General features: G+C 39.8%; 1 protein-coding gene across 1 annotated transcript in view; it reads right to left on the reverse strand.

Moving 5' to 3' along the window:
- Positions 1-8080: 8080 nt before the first annotated feature.
- The window catches only part of LOC136713732 (E3 ubiquitin-protein ligase rnf213-alpha), a 112436-nt gene continuing 97510 nt past the window's right edge, over positions 8081-23006 (reverse strand). The window contains exons 50-56 of the mRNA XM_066690935.1: positions 18077-18239; positions 17096-17294; positions 16508-16579; positions 13616-13813; positions 13031-13120; positions 10968-11131; positions 8081-9180 (exon numbers count right to left, since the gene is read on the reverse strand). Of these exons, the coding sequence (XP_066547032.1) occupies positions 9033-9180; positions 10968-11131; positions 13031-13120; positions 13616-13813; positions 16508-16579; positions 17096-17294; positions 18077-18239 (1034 nt within the window). The 3' untranslated portion in view covers positions 8081-9032. The remainder of the gene's footprint in view (positions 9181-10967; positions 11132-13030; positions 13121-13615; positions 13814-16507; positions 16580-17095; positions 17295-18076; positions 18240-23006) is intronic.

The raw sequence follows: 23006 nt of genomic DNA on the forward strand, positions 1-23006 counted from the left end.
CTAGTGCGGAGGCTGGCAGTGCTATAGGGCACCGTCAACTGAATTTGTCTTAGACAAGCCGCGGTGCTTTCAAAACTCTTACACATGTCCACGGCCTTTGCGTTTCCCCATAAGCAGCTGATAACAGACGACTTCTCAATTGTTGATTTGCTACACCATCACTCAGTTGGTCCCTTAATTGCTCATTTAAAGCCTCTCCAAACTGACATTGTTCAGCAAGTCCCTTTAGCGCAACTATGTACTGCGACAACGACTCTGACTGCATTTGCTTGTGGCTACAAAAAGCATATCGATCCGCCACTACGTTTCTTTTTGGTTCAAAATGCTCCCGTAGCGCCCTCAGCAATTCCTCTATTCGTAATTCCTGGGTACTTTTTGGAGCGATCAAGGCAAAATTCCTTGTGCTGATTAGGCCTACTGACAAAAACACTGCCTTTTTCCTTTTTGTGGATATTTAATTTGCTATAAAGAAATGTTGTAAATGCTCTTCAAAATTTGAAAACGACTCACTCGCCTGGTTGAATTCTAAAGTCGAGGCTTAAATTCCGAGATACGCCATCACCTTCACTCCTCTTTCTTCATCCGATTCGTAGTGCAGTTATTAACATCCCTTCTGTAGAGATCCCATCCTCATCGCCAATTTTCTGTCGTGTCTCTGAAAAACAAGAACAGAAATAATGTATGGATTTCCACAGAAGAAAATATGAAAACGCTGTGCGCTGTAAAATAACCATAAGACGGCTCTCGGTGAAAACAACAACACGTTTATTTAGAACACCTAACAGCACACCGCCAATACCCACTGGCGGGCTCCAACTCTCTTGCCCATTAGCGCGCTTTTCCTTATATAGGGCTCTTGGACACCCAATCAGCTTTTAGCTGAGCATCCCGCTACATTTTCCATATATGGCAAACTCTGACCCTTGAACTGTACATATATACCACAACTCCTTTCCAAGATCATCCTCTCTTACAACCTTCCATCAAGGCTTTTTAAAGAGAATGGATCAATTAACAGGGTGGAGCGAATTGAAGCACAACCACAGGGACACAAATCTGTCGACTGGGAGACGCAGTTGCTAGGTGGTGAGGGGTGTGGCAGATGCAGTTCAGTCACACAGTCACGCATTTGGTCCCATCGAGTAGAGAGAAGTAGATTAGGGGTAAAACATAAAATAAATACAACTCTTATGATCAGTGATAAAAATAAAATAATAATAATACACGCATCCCAGGAGTGGGACGAGCGTTCTAAGTCATATTACTCTAATCCTGTCTCCCATAGGTGCTCAAAGCTGTCACTCCCGAAAACCACAGGTCTCTAGCTTTCTAATGAGCCTAGTGACACCATTTCCGGATAAGCAGTGCTGAGCGACCTCCCCTTTAAGAAACACGGATGTGAGGGGAGAGGGGGGCCGCACTCCATGCCCTGTTACCCGAGTCCTGTCCCTCATTGGCCAGCGGGTCTGTCAGTCTCTTACAGGGCAGGGCTGTAGCTTTCCAATGACACCAAACACCCCCATATCCGAACAGCTGGGCTGCGCTGCGCTGTGTTAGTTTGAGAGGAACAGAGCCCACATGGGGGAGACAGGGCGATTACAGAATAGACGCGATCCACAGACAGAGCAGAAAGACACGATACAGCAAGAAAAACAAATACAAAGTAGAAAAATTGAATCTGACACAAAAAATAAAACACCTTACCCTTCAAAAACAAATAGATGTGGAGTCTGTTTACAGCACTATGAAAGCCACCGACAATGTGCTCTGTGCAAGAATAAAATGCCATGGCAGCGTGGTGGCTGGGATGAGTTCCTGCATCAACATAGACAGGAGCTGTTGTAAAGAATAGCCTGTGTCTATGTAAGGGCTAAAGTGATTATTCCGTACAATAACAGGGAAGGGATTAAGTATGTTAACCACTAAGTAGGCTATATAGTTATGTCTTATAAAATAATAATTAAAAAAAAAAAAAAGAAAAACATCAAAAAGTATTAAAGTGTTCATATGCATACAGTTTCCGAGGTCCGGACCTCGGACCTTCTCGAGTTTTCACCAGCAAAGTAAGTGTAAACATAACATTCTTCTCTGATTTAGGATTGTTTACATTTTAGTTACTATAACTATCGAATTGTTCACCTTCGTGCTGACAGCAGCTCGTTTGTAATGTAGCTAGTAGCGGATTCTTTTTTTAAATCTTATCTATCAGACAATTTGTAGATATAACCAATTGTCACGGTCTCTTAGGGAGGACCACAGGTGCAGCGCTCATAGAGGCAGCTGACAGGACAAAAGGGCTAGACAAGGACGTAGTCGAGGTCACGGGCGATGGTCAGGAACAAGGCTAAGCGAGAGACAGGACTGGTAACGAGAGAGAGAGAGCAAGGAGCACAAGGAGCACAAGGAATAAGGAGCAAGGAGCAAGGAGCACAAGGAGCAAGGCTTGGTGGAACTGACGACACTTCGCCAAGAGTGAGGGCAGTGAGGGGTTTATGAAGGGGAGCAGAAACTGGGAAGGCAGATTCAGGGCCAATGAGATCAGAGGAAAGGAACAGGAGTGCACAAGGGTGTGGAAGAATGTTAATTGAAAGAGTGACTGATGAAAGCAGTGAAGGGAGAAAGAAAAGGCAGGGTAACATTGGCGGCCTCTAGTGGGGATAGAGGGTAATGGCTAGGGAACCCTGACAGTACCCCCCCCTCCACACTCGGCATAGCCGAAAAGGGCCGGAGACGACTGGGACAGTAACGGTGCCGAGGAGCAGGCGCCAAGGGAGTAGCAGAACGGAAGTCGGGAGGTCTGGGAGGTGGCCACAGGACAGTAACGGGTTCGGGTGGTCTAGGAGACGGTCACCGGCCAGAGGCAAGATCCGGAGGACCGGGAGGCGGCTACCGGACAGAGGATAGATGAGCATCTATGTCTTTGTCAGCTGTTGCCAGGAACCCTCAGGGGAGATTGGCTAGTCAGCTGTGAAGAGCTTGGGTCTCTGAACACAAGCGACTGTGGCAGCTCAGGTGCTGCAGGTTCAAGGTGTGAGCTGCTCCATCTGGATTAAATCCTCCTATTAGTGTGACAGAGGCGCTGTGGGGAGTCTGGGATGGCTGTGATAAACAGTGTGTCTTTGGCAGCATGTGTAGGACGCATCTATTGTCCCTTTGTCCCTGCTGAAGGAGCACAGAAGGCAATGCAGTGAGTTGAGTCCAAATTGGGGTGAAAAAAGCTGAAGAATAATACATCTAATTGAGCATTTCCTCTAGGTTCTCCACTGGGTACAACTAGTGTTTCAAAGGAGGGCGGTTGAGGGGTAATCTTTTGCACCTGAGACACCAAGATTTAGCACAAAAGATCAACAACAAAAAAACAAAAAAACTGAAACTTAAAAAACAATCTGTTAAAAATATACCAGTTAATTTAGGATTTAACAAATCACTTTTATGCAATGAATTTATAATAACTACAGTTGAAGTTCTTTTACACCGAACACGTGGCGGATGAGGCAGGGCAGTCAGTGGGTGGGCTCTTATTAAATCAAAGCTGTAAGACTTTTGATTGCCAAGCAGGAGGCACATCTGCTTTAACTAGTCTATCCCTTAAGTTAGTCTCTTTAAAACCAATCAAGATGACTGTTTGAAAATGTGTATCAAAAGGGGATCTGTATCAATGTGGTACCAGTGTTTGTTGATTTGTTTAAATTAATTACCTAAAGCAGAAAACGTAGTAACACACAGTGTAAAACAGGTTTTACCTCATGTGCTTTCGCGGAAACCTGTCTGCAACTTTTTGCTGAGCCTGATCAATCCAATAAACACTATGTCCCCTTTGCGTGAATCTCTGTTTTTCAATCTCTGAATGCTTCAAATATCGGTGTTCCATTGCGCAAGTCTGTCAGATTGTACAAAACTTTTTAAGAGGGGTAGGATGGAAACTGTCGGCTCTCAATATAGAGTTTCTATCTGTCGGTTTTTGGTACAAATCAGTAACCAATACTCCACACTCATTAATAATTAAGATGTCTAAAAACATTATTTGAGACATGAGTAAAGAGAAGAGTGAAAGTGAATTTAAAATGTGTATTGCAATGATTCAGATAGTGATGAAATTCTAGAGCTCACTTTCACTACCTGTCCAGATAATTAAAATATCATCAATATAGTGTAGGCAAACTTTGATATACCATAAATAAGTGTTATTAACAGAATACACAAAAGCCTCTTAAAATACACCCAGGGGTTAAATTGGAATCGTGGAGCTGGGGGAGCCCTATTTGCGGTGGGGCGAGTCGTGGCAGAATTTGGGACACCGTTGATGACCGTATAAAAGCACTAGATAGTTGTTTGTCATTCATACTCGGTGAATTAAATACAATGTGGGGAGATCCAGGGATATCCTTGCTTTGAATCTTTTTTTCAGGACACTTACCACTAAATGGTACACTTTGAGACATACATTATGAAAAAAATACTGTTCTATCAATGTTTTGCCCCTGGTTTCTACAGAAAGCCAAATGACACATATAGCACATTTAGGGGGCAACATGCATATCAACAATGCAGTTTAACACATTTAGGCCCTACCACTGAAATGCTGCCTTATAAGTACATTATACATGCATACTGCTTTTAACTGAAGTTGTTCTGAATCCATGGCTACCAAAAACATTGTGGTTCATCAGCAAAAAAAATGATTTATAAGCTGCAATGTAAAAGTCTGTTTCTCTCTCCATCGTCCGTGTTCTGACCAGTGTGCTCTGGAGCAGTGCGTAATCTGACACCTGCCTCATCAGATGAGAGTCCCAGGGTTTCAGAGGGTCTTTGGATTGGCTAGATATTTGTCGAGTCACGGTCTGTGTGATTGGGTAAGAAAAAATTAAAATCTCTAGGCTGATGACAAACCACAGTAACGTCCTTTCCATTGGTCAATACCACGAACATGTTTTGCAGCTGCGCATTGCAGCAACCAGGAAAGACGCAATATAAATAAAACACACATGGTTCTTTTCATCCAAATCTCAGCTACGCAGCTAAAAAAAATCACATTTTGGGAGAACTGATATTATCCATGTCTGCTAAACTCCTGCTAAATGTGGGACAGTAGCTACCAGTGATTACCTATTTTTGTTAGCTATCGACTTAAACTAGCAAGGTACCTAGGTAATTGGAAACAATCTCAACCGCCTCTTCTTGGTGCCTTCACTGTTTCGGTGGATCACACCACAACAAGTAAGCAAAAAACTTTTTCTAAATTTGCACACATGAAGAGACACAATTTACATTGTTGTTGCGGCTGTATTTCAACAATTGCACAAACACAACCACTGCAGTGCAGACTCACTAAACTCGCTATGTTTGCAGTAGCAAACGAGCGATCACACGCCAGCAGAGTGCTGACAATGTATTATTATTATGTATTTCTTAGCAGACTTTCAAACCATAATAGCAGTGTTGTGGTGTCTGGCAACAGGGACAATGCAACGATGATTTGGGACCATCATCACAGACTTCATCAATAAGCAGAATTTCCCATCAAACCATGATGGCATTAACATCACCTGAGATCATCCGACAGTTTATTGTAATTAATTTAGAACAATTTGCAGATTATATTTTTCACTTTTTCACATTATGGACATGTTATGTGTTGATCAGTGGCAAAAACTCCTGATTAAATGCATTCTAATTTCATGTTGCAACACAATGAAATGTAGAAAGTCCAGTTATACATAGACACACATACACACTTAATGCTATGCTATTTTCTTTATTTTCTTATTTAGAAGTAGATTACTGATATTATAACAAAACTTATAGTAGTACTTACTTCTCTTCTTACCAAGATGCTCTGTAAAATTCAATTACCCCAGATGTTTTGAATAAATACGAAATACAAAAATGGAAATGAAGAACATTTTAAGTTAAATAATAAAAAAAAAACCAATATATATATATATATATATATATATATATATATATATATACACACATACATACAGTGAGGGAAAAAGTATTCGATCCCCTGCTGATTTTGTACGTTTGCCCACTGACAAAGAAATTATCAGTCTATAATTTTAATGGTACGTGTATTTTAACAGTGAGAGACAGAATAACAACAAACAAATTCAGAAAAACACATTTCAAAAATGTTATACATTGATTTGCATGTTAATGAGGGAAATAAGTATTTGATCCCCTATCAATTAGCAAGATTTCTGGCTCCCAGGCGTCTTTTATACAGGTAACGAGCTGAGATTAGGAGCACTCTCTTAAAGGGAGTGCTCCTAATCTCAGTTTGTTATCTGTATAAAAGACACCTGTCCACAGAAGCAATCAATCAATCAGATTCCAAACTCTCCACCATGGCCAAGACCAAAGACCTGTCCAAGGATGTCAGGGACAAGATTGTAGAACTACACAAGGCTGGAATGGGCTACAAGACCATCGCCAAGCAGCTTGGTGAGAAGGTGACAACAGTTGGTGCGATTATTCACAAATGGAAGAAACACAAAATAACTGTCAGTCTCCCTCGGTCTGGGGCTCCATGCAAGATCTCACCTCGTGGAGCTTCAATGATCATGAGAACGGTGAGGAATCAGCCCAGAACTACACAGGAGGATCTTGTTAATGATCTCAAGACAGCTGGGACCATAGTCACCAAGAAAACAATTGGTAACACACTACGCCGTGAAGGACTGAAATCCTGCAGCGCCCGCAAGGTCCCCCTGCTCAAGAAAGCACATGTACAGGCCCGTCTGAAGTTTGACAATGAACATCTGAATGATTCACAGAACTGGGTGAAAGTGTTGTGGTCAGATGAGACCAAAATCGAGCTCTTTAGCATCAACTCAACTCGCCGTGTTTGGAGGAGGAGGAATGACCCCAAGAACACCATCCCCACCGTCAAACATGGAGGTGGAAACATTATGCTTTGGGGGTGTTTTTCTGCTAAGGGGACAGGACAACTGCACCACCTCAAAGGGACGATGGACGGGGCCATGTACCGTCAAATCTTGGGTGAGAACCTCCTTCCCTCAGCCAGGGCATTGAAAATGGGTCGTGGATGGGTATTCCAGCATGACAATGACCCAAAACACACAGCCAAGGCAACAAAGGAGTGGCTCAAGAAGAAGCACATTAAGGTCCTGGAGTGGCCTAGCCAGTCTCCAGACCTTAATCCCATAGAAAATCTGTGGAGGGAGCTGAAGGTTCGAGTTGCCAAACGTCAGCCTCGAAACCTTAATGACTTGGAGAGGATCTGCAAAGAGGAGTGGGACAAAATCCCTCCTGAGATGTGTGCAAACCTGGTGGCCAACTACAAGAAACGTCTGACCTCTGTGATTGCCAACAAGGGTTTTGCCACCAAGTACTAAGTCGAAGGGGTCAAATACTTATTTCCCTCATTAACATGCAAATCAATTTATAACTTTTTTGAAATGTGTTTTTCTGGATTATTTTTTTGTTATTCTGTCTCTCACTGTTAAAATACACCTACCATTAAAATTATAGACTGATCATTTCTTTGTCAGTGGGCAAACGTACAAAATCAGCCGGGGATCAAATACTTTTTTCCCTCACTGTATATTATTAAGAAGAGAAAAAAGTACTACTATAAGTTTTGTTTTGTCTAGGGCTCTTTACATTTCTTAATAGTAAACCTTTTTCATTCTTTATCAATTCAGAGTTAAGGTTAAGTTAAAGCAGTTTAGAGTGACTTGCTATTTCAGCATTTTAAACTTGGAGTGATGAGACCTGGGAGCTTTGGAGCTAACTAATACAGAATGGTTGGAAAAATGCTTGGTTTCATGTTAGCTACACAGTCCCCACATCACATCTGCAGACTGATTAATCATTGTGATCTCAGCAAATTCAGCAACCCTGGAAACAACCCCTCAGAATGTACACACCTCAAGTTCACAGCCCTTGGACAAAAGTTAAACTCAAGTTAAAATTCCCTCTACACACCCCTCCTTTCAAAAAGGTGCACTGGATCACTGCTTACATTTCTGAAAAATAAAATATATTGGTAAATATAAACATTGTATGACCCACCTGATGCAACAGGTGAGAAAAAGTCCAGATCCTATGGGTTGTAAGATATTCTTTATTTGATTTTATCTTTTTAAGCAATAAGAAACATGACTCAATCATTATTAAGCTGGCAGTATACTATCACATCCAATATCTATGAAGCGATACCTGATTCCTACATCTCAGGTTTGTGAAATAAAGTGTGATACAACAAGAGTCAAGGAAAGGACATGTGAAGTTAAGATGTAAGATATGTCTACAACAAAAGACTTGGTTCTAAAACCAGTTTTAAAGTCTGCTATACATGGAAAATATGCATATCTCCACAAACACCAGCATTGTACTTATGTTTTCTCTTATATTTAGGAAAGTGATAAATAAGCCATATTAGCTAAACAATAAAATCAATATATGTCCCTTTTGCAACATTATTGTGGGATACAATACATCTTCATACTATTTTCACCTTGTTTTCAAATTAATATTTTTGACAGAAGCAGAAACAGTGGTTTATTTTTGCTATGGCATCCTGCATCATTATCAGACATATTTAATCATACACTAGTATTATCTTCTAAAACATATATTAATTTTGTGTGAAAGCATTTACTTTTTATTCATATGTTGTTCTTTTAGTGAAATTACTCCTGAGCAAATAAAAACATCTACTTAAAATAAACACAAACAGAAAAACATATTAAGAAAAAAACATTTTCTTGTAAAAAGTTAAACTTAATTCTTAATTAGCTATAGCATCCTGCATCATTATCAGATATGTAAAATCATGCATCAAAACATTTTGTTGAAATTATATTCTAAAACATACATAGTGTGAAATAAATCTTTAACTTTTGTTCTTTTAGAGAAATTAATATGCATGAGGACACCATAACATCTTCTCAAAATCAATGACAAAAAATATGCAATGCCCAAGAAGAAACTATTTTGCTTCTAAAAAGTAAAACATAAATCTGAATTATTTATTTTAAATGTCATGTTTGATTTAAATCCTTTCAGAATTTTCTAATTTGGACTGCTTTCTTCCATACTGAAATGATCTGGCTAGTGTTTAAGCCTTTCATGAGGGAATCAGTGATTTTTTGAATGTATGACTCTTCATCCACTTTGCCAACCAAGAAGGGTTCCAAGGTTTCAGTAAGGCTGTGGAAAAAAATGGGCATGAATTAATGTGGAAGCACTTTGTTTGCTGCTTATTTTAATCTTTCATTCCATCCATTAATACATCTTTATTTCTGCTTTCATTTTTCATGGCGAAATTTTGTTAAGCATACTGTAACATGGCATGGGGCCAGGTCATAGAGGGTCGATATATACCCACTTGCATACCCAACTTTCTTTCCACTGAACTACAAGAGACAGATAATACACTACATCTCCCAGACTTCCCACACAGACCCAGGTGCTTCCTGGATGGCACCCTATATAAACCTTCCGACTCCCCATCATAAATGTCTCGGTATCCATTGGAGAAAAGTGAGCGAGACACAAACACAAACTCAAACACAAACACAAACGCAGACACGAATACAAGCAATTACCTTGCATTACGACCCGCGACTGTGACTTTGAGTTTGCTTTGGAAGATATAGAAGGGGGGGGGGGTATGGGGGGAACTCAAACGGTCACAGATCCTTCAAATTTGATCGCATTTTATGTGAGGAGAGAAGTTCAGTGTACCATTTGTATTTCTGTCTTATTTTTATCAGTAGACTGTCTGTTTCCAGAATATGTCACTATTGTTAATATTTTCTGAGATTTTTTATTCCTTCTCAGACCAAGTAACCGCCCCCAATATTTTGTCACATCAGAGAATGATTGACACAGTTAGAAAGCTGAAAGAAAGTTAGAAAGAGTTTAATTTAATTTGTTATCTTTCCAGTGAGCTGGATATTATTTTATGTTTTATTTCTGCTCACTGTTTCTCTTCTAGATTACCTCTCAGGTATACATGACTCAAATGTAAGAATGTATAGTATTTATTATTTATACTGATTAATAAAGAAAGGGCCTTCAAATTGAATAAAATTGAATAATAAGTCATTATTTATGGGTTATATTCTTACATTGATGTTGGTATTGTGTATTTTAACCTTTGAGAAACCCACTGTGATGTTTTAACAGGCTTGACAAAAATATTGTATTCCACTTCACCTGGTCTGTTTATGTGACATAGTAGGGCTTCTGATTTTGTGTGTTTTTCCTCCTTTACAAATGTGTGTTATGTGTACAGTTTACTTAGTGCCTTGGTTTATGTTGCTTGTGTTCTGCTACATCTGAGTATAGAATTGTTGTTTATAGCCCCAGTGGCTTTTCCAGACATTGTAAAAAGGGGGTTGGGGGGTTGTTGATGAAGTGCAGGGTTTGGTGCTGACAAAGTGTGGGCTGGTGGGTTGAGGAGGGGCTTGACAACGAAGTGGCAGTTGAGTAAATTTTAAAAATTAATATACATTAAAGGGTGTACATAAACCTTCTAAATATGTCCTGAAAGTTTAATTCACATCCGTTGCTTATCAGATGGAAAAAAAGCACATTTGTTGTTAGACCGTAAAAAAAAAAAAATGTTGATTCCTGTAACAGGAAGACCGAGAGTGTGTGACAACACACCAGGACATTCACTGATATAAACCACTGGTATTCAATGGCAGATGACAATGAAAGTGATGTTACTGGGGCGGATGTTTCGTGTGAAAGTGTTGATATGGACGACAATTCACCCCCACAGTCTCCAACATCAGATACAAGAGCGCAGGAAGAAATATACACATTTTATTTTATTTAGTATGTGGTGGGGCGCTGTTGTAATCCCGGGACACTTCGAGACAGACTCCTTAAATGTGAGAAATTAACCTGATAATTACTTAGCTCTTACACTCTTTGTCTGCAGAGTAGTCATATATGTATTCAAACTAGTTAAAAAATAGTCTTACCCCCAATCTGGTTTAATGTCCATGGCATCCAGATTCATAATTAAGTCATGGAGCTCAATGACCAAGAAGTCTAGATTGAGTGTTTTGAGATTTGTCTCCAAAGTTTTCTCTTCATCTTCACTTAAGGCAAAATGGAACTGTTTGTCTATCATGAAGAAAGGATTCTGTTGTACAAATACAAAAAGAGATAATGGTAAATTTAGGAGAAGAACATCTATTATTATTATTATCATTACATTCCTTAGCAGATGTCCTTATCCACGGTGACTTACAATTGGCACAATATATCACATTATATTTTTTTACATACAACTGCCCTTTTTTTACTGGAGCAATATAGGTACGGTACTTCACTCAAGGGAACAACAGCAGTGGCCAATAGCTGGGATTGAAACCATGACCAGAGCCCAGAGCCCTAACCATTACTCCACAGTTTTTATATATAAAGCATTGTCATGGACTTCTACCATCATGTAGTGCAGTACTTTAATTTTCCAAAACAAAAAACATCAGGGATTTATTTAAAAATATACAGACTGAAAATAATTGCAAATATAAATATTTGTATTAGTATATACACTCACCTAAAGGATTATTAGGAACACCATACTAATACTGTGTTTGACCCCCTTTCGCCTTAATTCTACGTGGCATTGATTCAACAAGGTGCTGAAAGCATTATTTAGAAATGTTGGCCCATATTGATAGGATAGCATCTTGCAGTTGATGGAGATTTGTGGGATGCACATCCAGGGCACGAAGCTCCCGTTCCACCACATCCCAAAGATGCTCTATTGGGTTGAGATCTGGTGACTGTGGGGGCCAGTTTAGTACAGTGAACTCATTGTCATGTTCAAGAAACCAATTTGAAATGATTCGACCTTTGTGACATGGTGCATTATCCTGCTGGAAGTAGCCATCAGAGGATGGGTACATGGTGGTCATAAAGAGATGGACATGGTCAGAAACAATGCTCAGGTAGGCCGTGGTATTTAAACGATGCCCAATTGGCACTAAGGGGCCTAAAGTGTGCCAAGAAAACATCCCCCAGACCATTACACCACCACCACCAGCCTGCACAGTGGTAACAAGGCATGATGGATCCATGTTCTCATTCTGTTTACGCCAAATTCTGACTCTACCATCTGAATGTCTCAACAGAAATCGAGACTCATCAGACCAGGCAACATTTTTCCAGTCTTCAACTGTCCAATTTTGGTGAGCTTGTGCAAATTGTAGCCTCTTTTTCCTATTTGTAGTGGAGATGAGTGGTACCCGGTGGGGTCTTCTGCTGTTGTAGCCCATCCGCCTCAAGGTTGTACGTGTTGTGGCTTCACAAATGCTTTGCTGCATACCTCGGTTGTAACGAGTGATTATTTCAGTCAAAGTTGCTCTTCTATCAGCTTGAATCAGTCGGCCCATTCTCCTCTGACCTCTAGCATCAACAAGGCATTTTCGCCCACAGGACTGCCGCATACTGGATGTTTTTCCCTTTTCACACCATTCTTTGTAAACCCTAGAAATGGTTGTGCGTGAAAATCCCAGTAACTGAGCAGATTGTGAAATACTCAGACCGGCCCGTCTGGCACCAACAACCATGCCACGCTCAAAATTGCTTAAATCACCTTTCTTTCCCATTCAGACATTCAGTTTGGAGTTCAGGAGATTGTCTTGACCAGGACCACACCCCTAAATGCATTGAAGCAACTGCCATGTGATTGGTTGGTTAGATAATTGCATTAATGAGAAATTGAACAGGTGTTCCTAATAATCCATTAGGTGAGTGTATTTATTTAACTATATTTAAACTTTTTACTAAGGTCAGTTAAGATCTTAATTCAATACTTGTTCATGATATTTTATGTAACCTAATTCTAAATAGTAATACAAAAATCTGCATTTTCCAAACAGTAATCTGTAGGACTGAAGATTTGTATTATTTTAGCTGAGAAGGATTGTTTTCAGAAAAGCTTCGTAGAATCAAAAAGGTGCAATTGTGAGTAATTAATTTGGTTTTCAATCTACTTGTATATAAAATGTGGATATCAGAGATCCAGAATTACCTGATTCATCTGTACAAGCAATACAGATCGTTTAGTTGAAAGCAACTGCCAGAGTGATTTAATGTGCTTCACCTTGCTTGTTTGTAAGACCTGTAAAACAGAATTATTATTATTATTATTATTATTATTACTATTAATAATAATAATAATAATAATAATTAAGACATGAACATGTATTCATTTTATATTTTGAACATTTCCTTTCCTGAAAGCAATCTGCACATACATATTAAAGGGGAACAGAAATAGGTGATGAATATTAGCTACATACAAATACATAAAGGTATTATAATAAAGAAATGATCATATGAGCATATACTACACAAACAATAAAATAATGGGATATAAACATATCATGTATATAATGTGAAAAGTGCTTCCCTTCCCTTTAAAGATACGTGAAAGGACAGGAATCAGCTGGATTAAAGAATTTGCAATCCAGAAAATATTACCAAAATCAACCCAATATGTAAACTTAAACAATGAAAGAAAAATTCACAAGTGCGAATTTAAGAACATTGAACATTGTTATCTTATTGTAGTTATGAAGTTATGACAATAGTATAGAAGGGTTATCACAGTTACCGGTGAATTCAGAGTTTGTGCTCTGTCTTCCATTCTCAGATCCTTTTTGATGTAGTCAATAAGCAACTCTTCTGGGTCTCCAATTCTCAAAGCTAGGAACCCAATGGCAACTTTTAAAGTAGATAATGCTGAAGAAATGTCAATGACAATTTTCAAGTTGTTCATGATGTAGTTCTGAGAGTTTACAGGCAAAGGTTCCTAGAGAAATAAAATAAAATAGATTTTTCTTTGTGTAAAAGCAACACACATTCCTAAAGTAGAGCATTTCTTCTTTGCAGAACTGGTTCAGTCGAGACCCCCTTAGCAGGTACAGCCTCGGACAGGCTTACCAGTTCGCTGCCCTTCTCCCTTGCAATGGATTGATTATTCAGTATCCCCCCCGCTTTTCGGCAGTGCTTCCGACTGGAAAGATAACGACAGGTTGCGAATGCAAACCCAGTTATCTGAGAAAGGAAACACTGCCCAAAGGTGGCAAGGTGTTCAGTCTCCCGGCATAGAGGGATTTCCTTTGTTTGTGTCACAATATATAAAAACAGGAAACAGGATCATACTTAATGTGGATTCTATAAAATAATTTATTTTTAAATAAGCAGGAAACTTTAAAATGATAAATCGAAGTAATTTAAACTTTATAATATATACAATCATTTTTTAAATTAATGCTTATAGGACTTCTGACTATAATTTAAGACATTATTCAATGTTACCCCTAACAACTCCTACTATTTCCTGATTCATTTTGAATGTGTGCCGTTTTTTATATCGTTTTTATATTCTAATATTTCAATTAGTTCAAATTAAAAAGTGTCCCACATCTGAAGTAATCTCTCAATCAACTAAGTTCTAGAAGCCTAAGCAGGAGTCTCACAGTCACTCACAGCAGGCAACACCCATCCCTCCCTTGAACACAACTCTGTCTTGTTGTATGTTGTTGTGCTGGTAATTCCATACCACTCCCTTAGCCACTCCCACCTGGGAGGAGTTCGATATTGTATTCAGCAGAGATGTCAATAAAGTTCAGTTGAAGTATCCTGCAAGCTCGTGCCAGATGTGGTCTCTGCTACTCCTCAATAACACACACAATACAGTGAGGGAAAAAAGTATTTGATCCCCTGCTGATTTTGTACGTTTGCCCACTGACAAAGAAATTATCAGTCTATAATTTTAACGGTATGTGTATTTTAACAGTGAGAGACAGAATATCAACAAAAAAATCCAGAAAAACGCATTTCAAAAAAGTTATAAATTGATTTGCATGTTAATGAGAGAAATAAGTATTTGACCCCTTCGACTTAGTACTTGGTGGCAAAACCCTTGTTGGCAATCACAGAGGTCAGACGTTTCTTGTAGTTGGCCACAAGGTTTGCACACATCTCAGGAGGGATTTTGTCCCACTCCTCTTTGCAGATCCTCTCCAAGTCATTAAGGTTTTGAGGCTGACGTTTGGCAACTCGAACCTTCAGCTCCCTCCACAGATTTACTATGGGATTAAGGTCTGGAGACTGGCTAGGCCACTCCAGGACCTTAATGTGCTTCTTCTTGAGCCACTCCTTTGTTGCCTTGGCTGTGTGTTTTGGGTCATTGTCATGCTGGAATACCCATCCACGACCCATTTTCAATGCCCTGACTGAGCGAAGGAGTTTCTCACCCAAGATTTGATGGTACATGGCCCCGTCCATCGTCCCTTTGATGCGGTGCAGTTGTCCTGTCCCCTTAGCAGAAACCCCCCCCCCCAAAGCATAATGTTTGACGGTGGGGATGGTGTTCTTGGGGTCATTCCTCCTCCTCCAAACACGGTGAGTTGAGTTGATGCCAAAGAGCTCGATTTTGGTCTCATCTGACCACAACACTTTCACCCAGTTCTCCTCTGAATCATTCAGATGTTCATTGGCAAACTTCAGACAGGCCTGGATTTCAGGATTTCAGTCCTTCATGGCGTAGTGTGTTACCAATTGTTTTCTTGGTGACTATGGTCCCAGCTGCCTTGAGATCATTAACAAGATCCTCCCGTGTAGTTCTGGGCTGATTCCTCACCGTTCTCATGATCATTGAAACTCCACGAGGTGAGATCTTGCATGGAGCCCCAGACCGAGGGAGACTGACAGTTATTTTGTGTTTCTTCCATTTGCGAATAATCGCACCAACTGTCGTCACCTTCTCACCAAGCTGCTTGGCGATGGTCTTGTAGCCCATTCCAGCCTTGTGTAGGTCTACAATCTTGTCCCTGACATCCTTGGACAGCTCTTTGGTCTTGGCCATGGTGGAGAGTTTGTAATCTGATTGATTGATTGCTTCTGTGGACAGGTGTCTTTTATACAGGTAACGAGCTGAGATTAGGAACACTCCCTTTAAGAGAGTGCTCCTAATTTCAGCTCATTACCTGTATAAAAGACACCTGGGGGCCAGAAATCTTGCTGATTGATAGGGGATCAAATACTTATTTCCCTCATTAACATGCAAATCAATTTATAACTTTTTTGAAATGCGTTTTTCTGGATTTTTTTGTTGTTATTCTGTCTCTCACTGTTAAAATACACGTACCATTAAAATTATAGACTGATCATTTCTTTGTCAGTGGGCAAATGTACAGAATCAGCAGGGGATCAAATACTTTTTTCCCTCACTATATATGTCAGGGTTTAAAGGTGGTGGAGTTGTTTATGCAACACATGCCCCCTGTTTGCTAATAAATTAATGAATGCAATGTTGTAAGTTGGATCTCATTGCCAAGAGAATACCAATAATTTAAAGCAGAGCACCAGAACATGGTATCCCTCATTCACTGCAGAATCTTACTACTACTACTACTACTACTACTACAATGTTAATTAGGTAACCATTGATCACAGGATCAGTATTTTATTTTGATTGTATATATATTTTTAACCTTACCAATTTGCCCTCCATCTCGTTGAAAAATGAGAGCACTGTCCGTACATTATTTAATTCAACAGTTGGAATTGTCTGAAACATTATAACAAACAAAAGAATAGCATTAAAATTACGAATTGTATGTGTACTTACATTGTATATGCACAGAGTATAAATAATAACTTTTTAAAATATTTATACCGCAAATATGCAAATGATACACATACATTATTCCTTTAACATAATCAACACACTTACTGCCATTGACATTAGAGTAATTATAACTGTGAATATAAATTGATTCATTCAATCATTACTGTTTTATTATGTGTAGAAGAAGAAAGTCAGAAATAACAAGATAACTGGTTATATTCCAATCCCATCTCAATACCAGATAATCTGTAGACATGATATTTGACACATCCTATATTTCAATTTAATGTGCATAGGCAGACATTATTTAGTCATTTACTGAGAAAGGGTAGTAGAACATTGTAACCACATTGATACTTTAGTTGTTTCTTTCATTGAACTCTCTTACCTAATGTTAAATGTAGGGAATCTATATTCACTGCTGGAGGTATAAATAAGGATGAAGTTTACTCTCACCGTTAAGCAGATGGTTGGTTTACTACTGATGAAGCGGTTTATGAGTTGAATTTCCAGTTCTCTGAAGTTGTAATCAGTAGTTTTGCTACCATCTTCATTAACTTCATACTGAATATTTGACAAGGCTATTGGTAGGAAGTCATTTTCAGGATCACAGGTGATTACATAAGACGGCCTTACTTCATTAGCTGAAATTGACCTGCAAAGTTAAAACAATTAGTTGATTTCTATTTATTTGGTGTAAAAATCTATTTTAGGTTCAGTTTCAGATATAATAGAATGTAATGGACGTATGTGACAACTAAGTCAAATGTAGTAGATTTCTAAAAACTAAATATCTAGGCCAGCGCCAAACAACTTAATTTCCTGTGACATCAGGCACCACACTCAGTATTATGTAAGTGCCAGTCAAAGGCTTACATGAATCCTGATCAATCTTTTGTTTTTTTTCAAGGCTGAATTAATAATGATTAATAATAATAATAATAATAATAATAATAAATAAATAATGAATTATACATAATTTAATATAAATTAAATCAGTCACCAATAATCTCAGATTAAGTCTGTGACTACTTTAGAATACAATTGTATAAGCTGATAGCAATGGTTTCCTTCAGCTTTTTTGCAGGATCTTATGCACAGCTGAGTATTTATGTTTATTATTATGCCCCCAGCCCTGGGGAGTCACAAATATTAAACTATGACACAATATGTTGTACAGTAACTAGCTGTGTTAAAATGTATTCATATGACAGAAATCAGTTATTTGTGATTCCTCCCTTTAGCTCCTCAATACAGAATCCTTCCAAGCCAAACCAGGTGGTGTGACTTTTTTCAATTTATATTTCCTGCTTTTGATGGTTATCATGGTGAGACATTACAGCGCATATACAACACATAGCTGAATGTTCCACAGAATTACCACTTTCACAAGGAAACAACTTCATAGCCAACATATCTTTACATTTTTGGATTTACCTGTCAGTTTCTTTAGTCTTCTTTCTAGCACTACTGATACAATCATTTTGCAATGTAATCAGGTAGTTTGTCACAGTTTGCATGATGGATCCCTTTTTTGGAAGCAGTTCATAAACCATTGCATCATCGGAAATGTCTTTGCTTATCAGTTCTGCTCTCAGATCTATTTATAAAACATAGAAACAATTACTGTAAATAATTAGAAATGTGCAACTGTCAAATAACCAGAGATCAGTGTTGTATTATGAACTAAGAAAATGACTACCTGACATTCTTTATTAGATATGCATAAACATTGTAATATATATTTTAAAGACTAGTGCTCACAGTGCTTTTTTTCTCATTAGTTCAACCAACCAAATTCCCTGCAGTGATTTAGTCATACAGTAATAATTGGTTATTAATCTAACTCAAATTACTTAAATCAGATCAGTATCCTCTTCTATAGGTGTAACTTATTTTACATTTTTGTTTAATTAAAAAAAAGTTGTTTTCTGAATTTGTTTTGTTTAATACACCTCAGTGAGTTAGCAAATTTGACAACATGTTCAAAAGGAAATTTCTCATTTGAAATTTGAACCCTCTTACTGTAAAGAGTGTAAAACGATATGTTGCGTATGTAACCCCGGGTATCTGAAGAAGAAAGCACTGCCCAAAGGGGGAGAAGTTACACCAGTTTCCATGGATACCTCAATTAAACATTTTTCTATCCAAGCTGTGTCACTTAAACAGTTCCTTCTTGTTTCCTATTTGTATACATTGTGATGTGCACACAGGAACTTACTGGACTCCCCAGCAACCTTGCAGCTTCCAAGCTGTGCTTTCTTTTTAAGATAACCAGGGTTGTATTTGCAACCTATCATTATCTTTCAAGTCAAAAGCACTGCCCAAAGTGGGGGGGTTACTGAATAACCAATCTGTCACAAGGGAGGAGGGCAAGGAAGCCTGCCCCGAGGCTGTACCTGCTAAGGGGTCCTTGACTTAAACCAGCTCTGGAAGGAGGTTGTGGGGGCCCCTCATGGCCACATCTTGTTCAACTAGTACGGCAACAAGTGGGGCCACAAGCTCTACTGTGTATCAATGAACTTAATACATGCACATAAAGTGGGCTAGACAGGGCACACCTGAATAGCCACTGCTGAACAATGAACGAACTATACAGGGCAGCCCAGCAAGGCAACAGCACCTGCATGACCCCATGAACACGCCCTGGAGACAACGCTCTACAGGACACTATTCACAAAAACCAGGAGCAGCTTACATGGATGCTCGACTGGAGGGCATAGTTCAATAGAAGGAAAGTGGTTCTTACAAGCTCCATTCAAGGCTGAACCTACCAGGATGTGCTATGCAGGGGGCAGACAGGTAGATTGTACAAGGCCAGGAGCCTGTCCCTCTCAGGGCTACTGAGACTGATGCCAAATCCAGGTTCCTAATAGAGGGAGCTGGTTCTGTGCCATCCAACCTGTAGAACTGAACAAAGATGTGCAACAAGGCCCAACTTGCAGCTGCACAGATGTCTGCCAAGTGTGCATCTTGAAAAAGTGTGCATGATGAGACTGCACCTTGATTCACGTAGGCTACCAGTTCTTCAGGCACCGAGGTGCCAGCCAACTCAGAGGCCATGGCAATGGTGTCCCCAATCCAATGCAAGAGCGTGTCATAGGACACAAATAGTTTGTCTGAGCCCCAACAATCTTTCGTGCAGTCCATGTGAGAAGGGAGGAGGATGGAAAGCTATAAATTTTACCAGCCTGTTTACATGGAAGGGAGATATCACCTTTGAAAGCAATGCAGGGGTAGGCCTGATCATAACCCTGGACCGCTGTAAAACAGACACAGGAGGGGTGTACTAACAGGGCATGCAATTCGCTCACGCGTTTGGCAGATGTGATTGTCAGGAGAATAGCGGTCTTCATCGATACTAGCTTGAGGTCAGCTGATTGCATTGGTTCAAATGAGGTCTTGGATGGTGCCACTCAGGCAGAGAAAGGGGGTTAGGAGGCCGAAGCCTGCGTGCTCCTTTCAAAACTGCGAGGCCAAGAAGTCAGACCCCACCACCTCGCAATCAATCTGGACATGCGTAGATGGCAGCCAGGTACACCTTGAGCGTAAAATGACCCCAATGGGGCAGGTGACTGTGTCCTGGACTTTGTCCTGGCACCAGGTCTGGAAAGTCTGCCAGCGAAAAGAATATTGCGATCAATTATATTGCGAGGGAGCTCTGGTCGACTAAATAGTGGCTACTACCGCCTCTACAGACCCCAGGCCACCAGGCTGTCCCACTCAGAGGCCAGACACAGAGCTGGAGCAGGCCAGTGTTCTGGTGTCAGAGTGGGCCTTGAGCCTGAGACAACAGATCCGCCTGCAGGGGAAGCTACCAGGACAATCTCTGACCAGGAGGGAGATGAAATAAGCGAACCAGTCACCTGGGTGCAACCATCAGGACTGTCACTAGTTCTTATTTTCACCTGATCTTCTCTAGGACCACCTGGAGAAAGGGGAACGGTGGGAACGCATTGAGGAGACAGTGTAGCTATATGTGAACTGGCGCATGGATCCCCAGGGTTCTAGAGCAGTCACGGAAGTAGAACCATAGCAGGCGATGGGTGGACTCTCTTTTGACTAAAAGGTCTACCTCTGTCCTGCTGAAGTGGTTCCACACCTGTTGTATCACCAGCGGGTGAAGACCCCTGGAAACGCCATTGCCTATTGATATAGGCAACCACCAGTGTCGTCTATCCTGACTAGAACATATATAAATGTTTTCATTCCGAAGGACTGGCAGGAAGTGCTGGAGTCTGAGGAACACTGCTTGAAGTTCCAGCGTGTTGATGTGGAGAGCCTGAAAGGGCTCCATCCACCCGCCTCAGAGTCCATCGCCATTGCAGACCGCTCCCAACCTTGGTTGGAGGCATCTGTAGTCATAACCGAGTATAGTAGATTGCAATAAATGACTGTCCGGAGTGGGGGCACCGGGGGTACTACCAAAGCCGCAGACAGTCTCACAAACCAGGGACCATGGACTGTGGTACAGGAGTAGCTGGCAGAGGAGCTCCTTGCATGGGTGAGATCTCTCATAGCAGACTCTACTATTTAACAACAGGTTGTGGATCTACAGCCGAGCTGTGGGAGAAATACCCTGTAAACAAAGGGTCACAACCACAGCACCTAGACGATATATAATAATTATAGAATATATATATATATATATATATATATATATATATATATATATATATATATATATCAGACAATATATACAGCGATCAGCCATAACATTATGACCACCTGCCTAATATTGTGTAGGTCCCAAAACAGCCCTAATCCATCAAGGCATGGACTCCACTAGACCTCTGAAGGTGTGCTGTGGTATCTGGCACCAAGACATTAGCAGCAGATCCTTTAAGTCCTGTAAGTTGCGAGGTGGGGCCTCCATGGATCGGACCTGTTTGTCCAGCACATCCCACAGATGCTCAGATAAGTTTAACAGTTATAGTTTATTATTCATGACATTTGAGAAACCAATTAGAAATGTTATTCTGTGAGTCATAAACTTTAGAATGTGTAATATAATTTAGTATTTTCTTAAATATAAATGAGTGCTGCATTAAACTGTTTTGTTTGACAATTTTAGAAATAAAACCTGTCAACGCCGAGAAATATCTTCGCATTCCTGTTTAACTGTTTGATTCTTAAATTGCCACACGTTAATAGACACTAGATTATAGGTGGCCCTGCCTATCCTTAATCATTGAATAATAATCAATGAAGGGGAACTGTGGTAACAAGAAATTATAGAATCTTTCTCTGCACCCAAACGTGAATGAGACTGATATATATAACGAGAAGTTATTTGACAAAAATAGTAACCTGCATAGTTATTTGATGTCCTACTAACAATACTAATGAGACTCACCTTCGTCTTACTGACAGGTATTGTAGTCAATGTGTTTATAATATTGTTTAATGATTTGTGTGTTATCATATGCAATTCCATGTTCTTTGATTTGCTCACGGCAGTGATTTGTCTTTGATTTGTTGATCTTAAGTGAATTTTAATTAGTTTTTCCCTTTTTGTATAACTTGTGTAGTGCTACATTTTATTTTTGTTTTTAATAAATTTGCGAATTTATATCTTTGGAATTGGTGTCTGCATCCAAATATTACAGAAATTGAGTTCTACAAGATTCTAGGATTCTTGATAAGATGATACTTAAATTCACTTCTTTAACGAAAATGTATAGTGTACCTTACGCTACACTGCGATGCACTGTGTGTTCTGACACCTTTCTATCAGATCCAGCATGAACTTTATCAGCAATTTGAGCTACAGTAGCTCGTCTGTTGGATCGGACCACACAGGCCAGCCTTCGCTCCCCACGTGCATCAATGAGCCTTGGCCGCCCATGACCCTGTCGCCGGTTCACCGCTTTTCCTTCCTTGGACCACTTTTGATAGGTACTGACCACTGCAGACTGGGAACACCCAACAAGAGGTGCAGTTTTGGAGATGCTCTGACCCAGTCGTCTAGCCATCACAATTTGACCCTTATCAAAGTCGCTCAGATCCTTACGCTTGCCCATTTTTCCTGCTTCTAACATCAACTTTGTGGACAAAATGTTCACTTGCTGCCTAATATATCCCACCCACTGACAGGTGCCATGATAACGAGATTATCAGTGTTATTCACTTCACCTGTCAGTGGTCATAATGTTATGTCTGATTGGTGTATATGAAATGCATTACCCTCTAGATGTCATAATCTTGATTTTTTAAATATTGGAGAAATAACTAATACAATTATAAAACTAGAAGATAATCCATTTCCCACATATTCCCTGGGACAAGCTATGCGTCACCATATATACAAACAGGAAACAAGAAGGGACTGTTCCAGTGACACACACAGGGGCCTGTAGGCAGCTTG

This window comes from Amia ocellicauda, chromosome 18 (genome assembly GCF_036373705.1).
Source record: "Amia ocellicauda isolate fAmiCal2 chromosome 18, fAmiCal2.hap1, whole genome shotgun sequence".
In the NCBI taxonomy this organism is placed as follows: domain Eukaryota; kingdom Metazoa; phylum Chordata; class Actinopteri; order Amiiformes; family Amiidae; genus Amia; species Amia ocellicauda.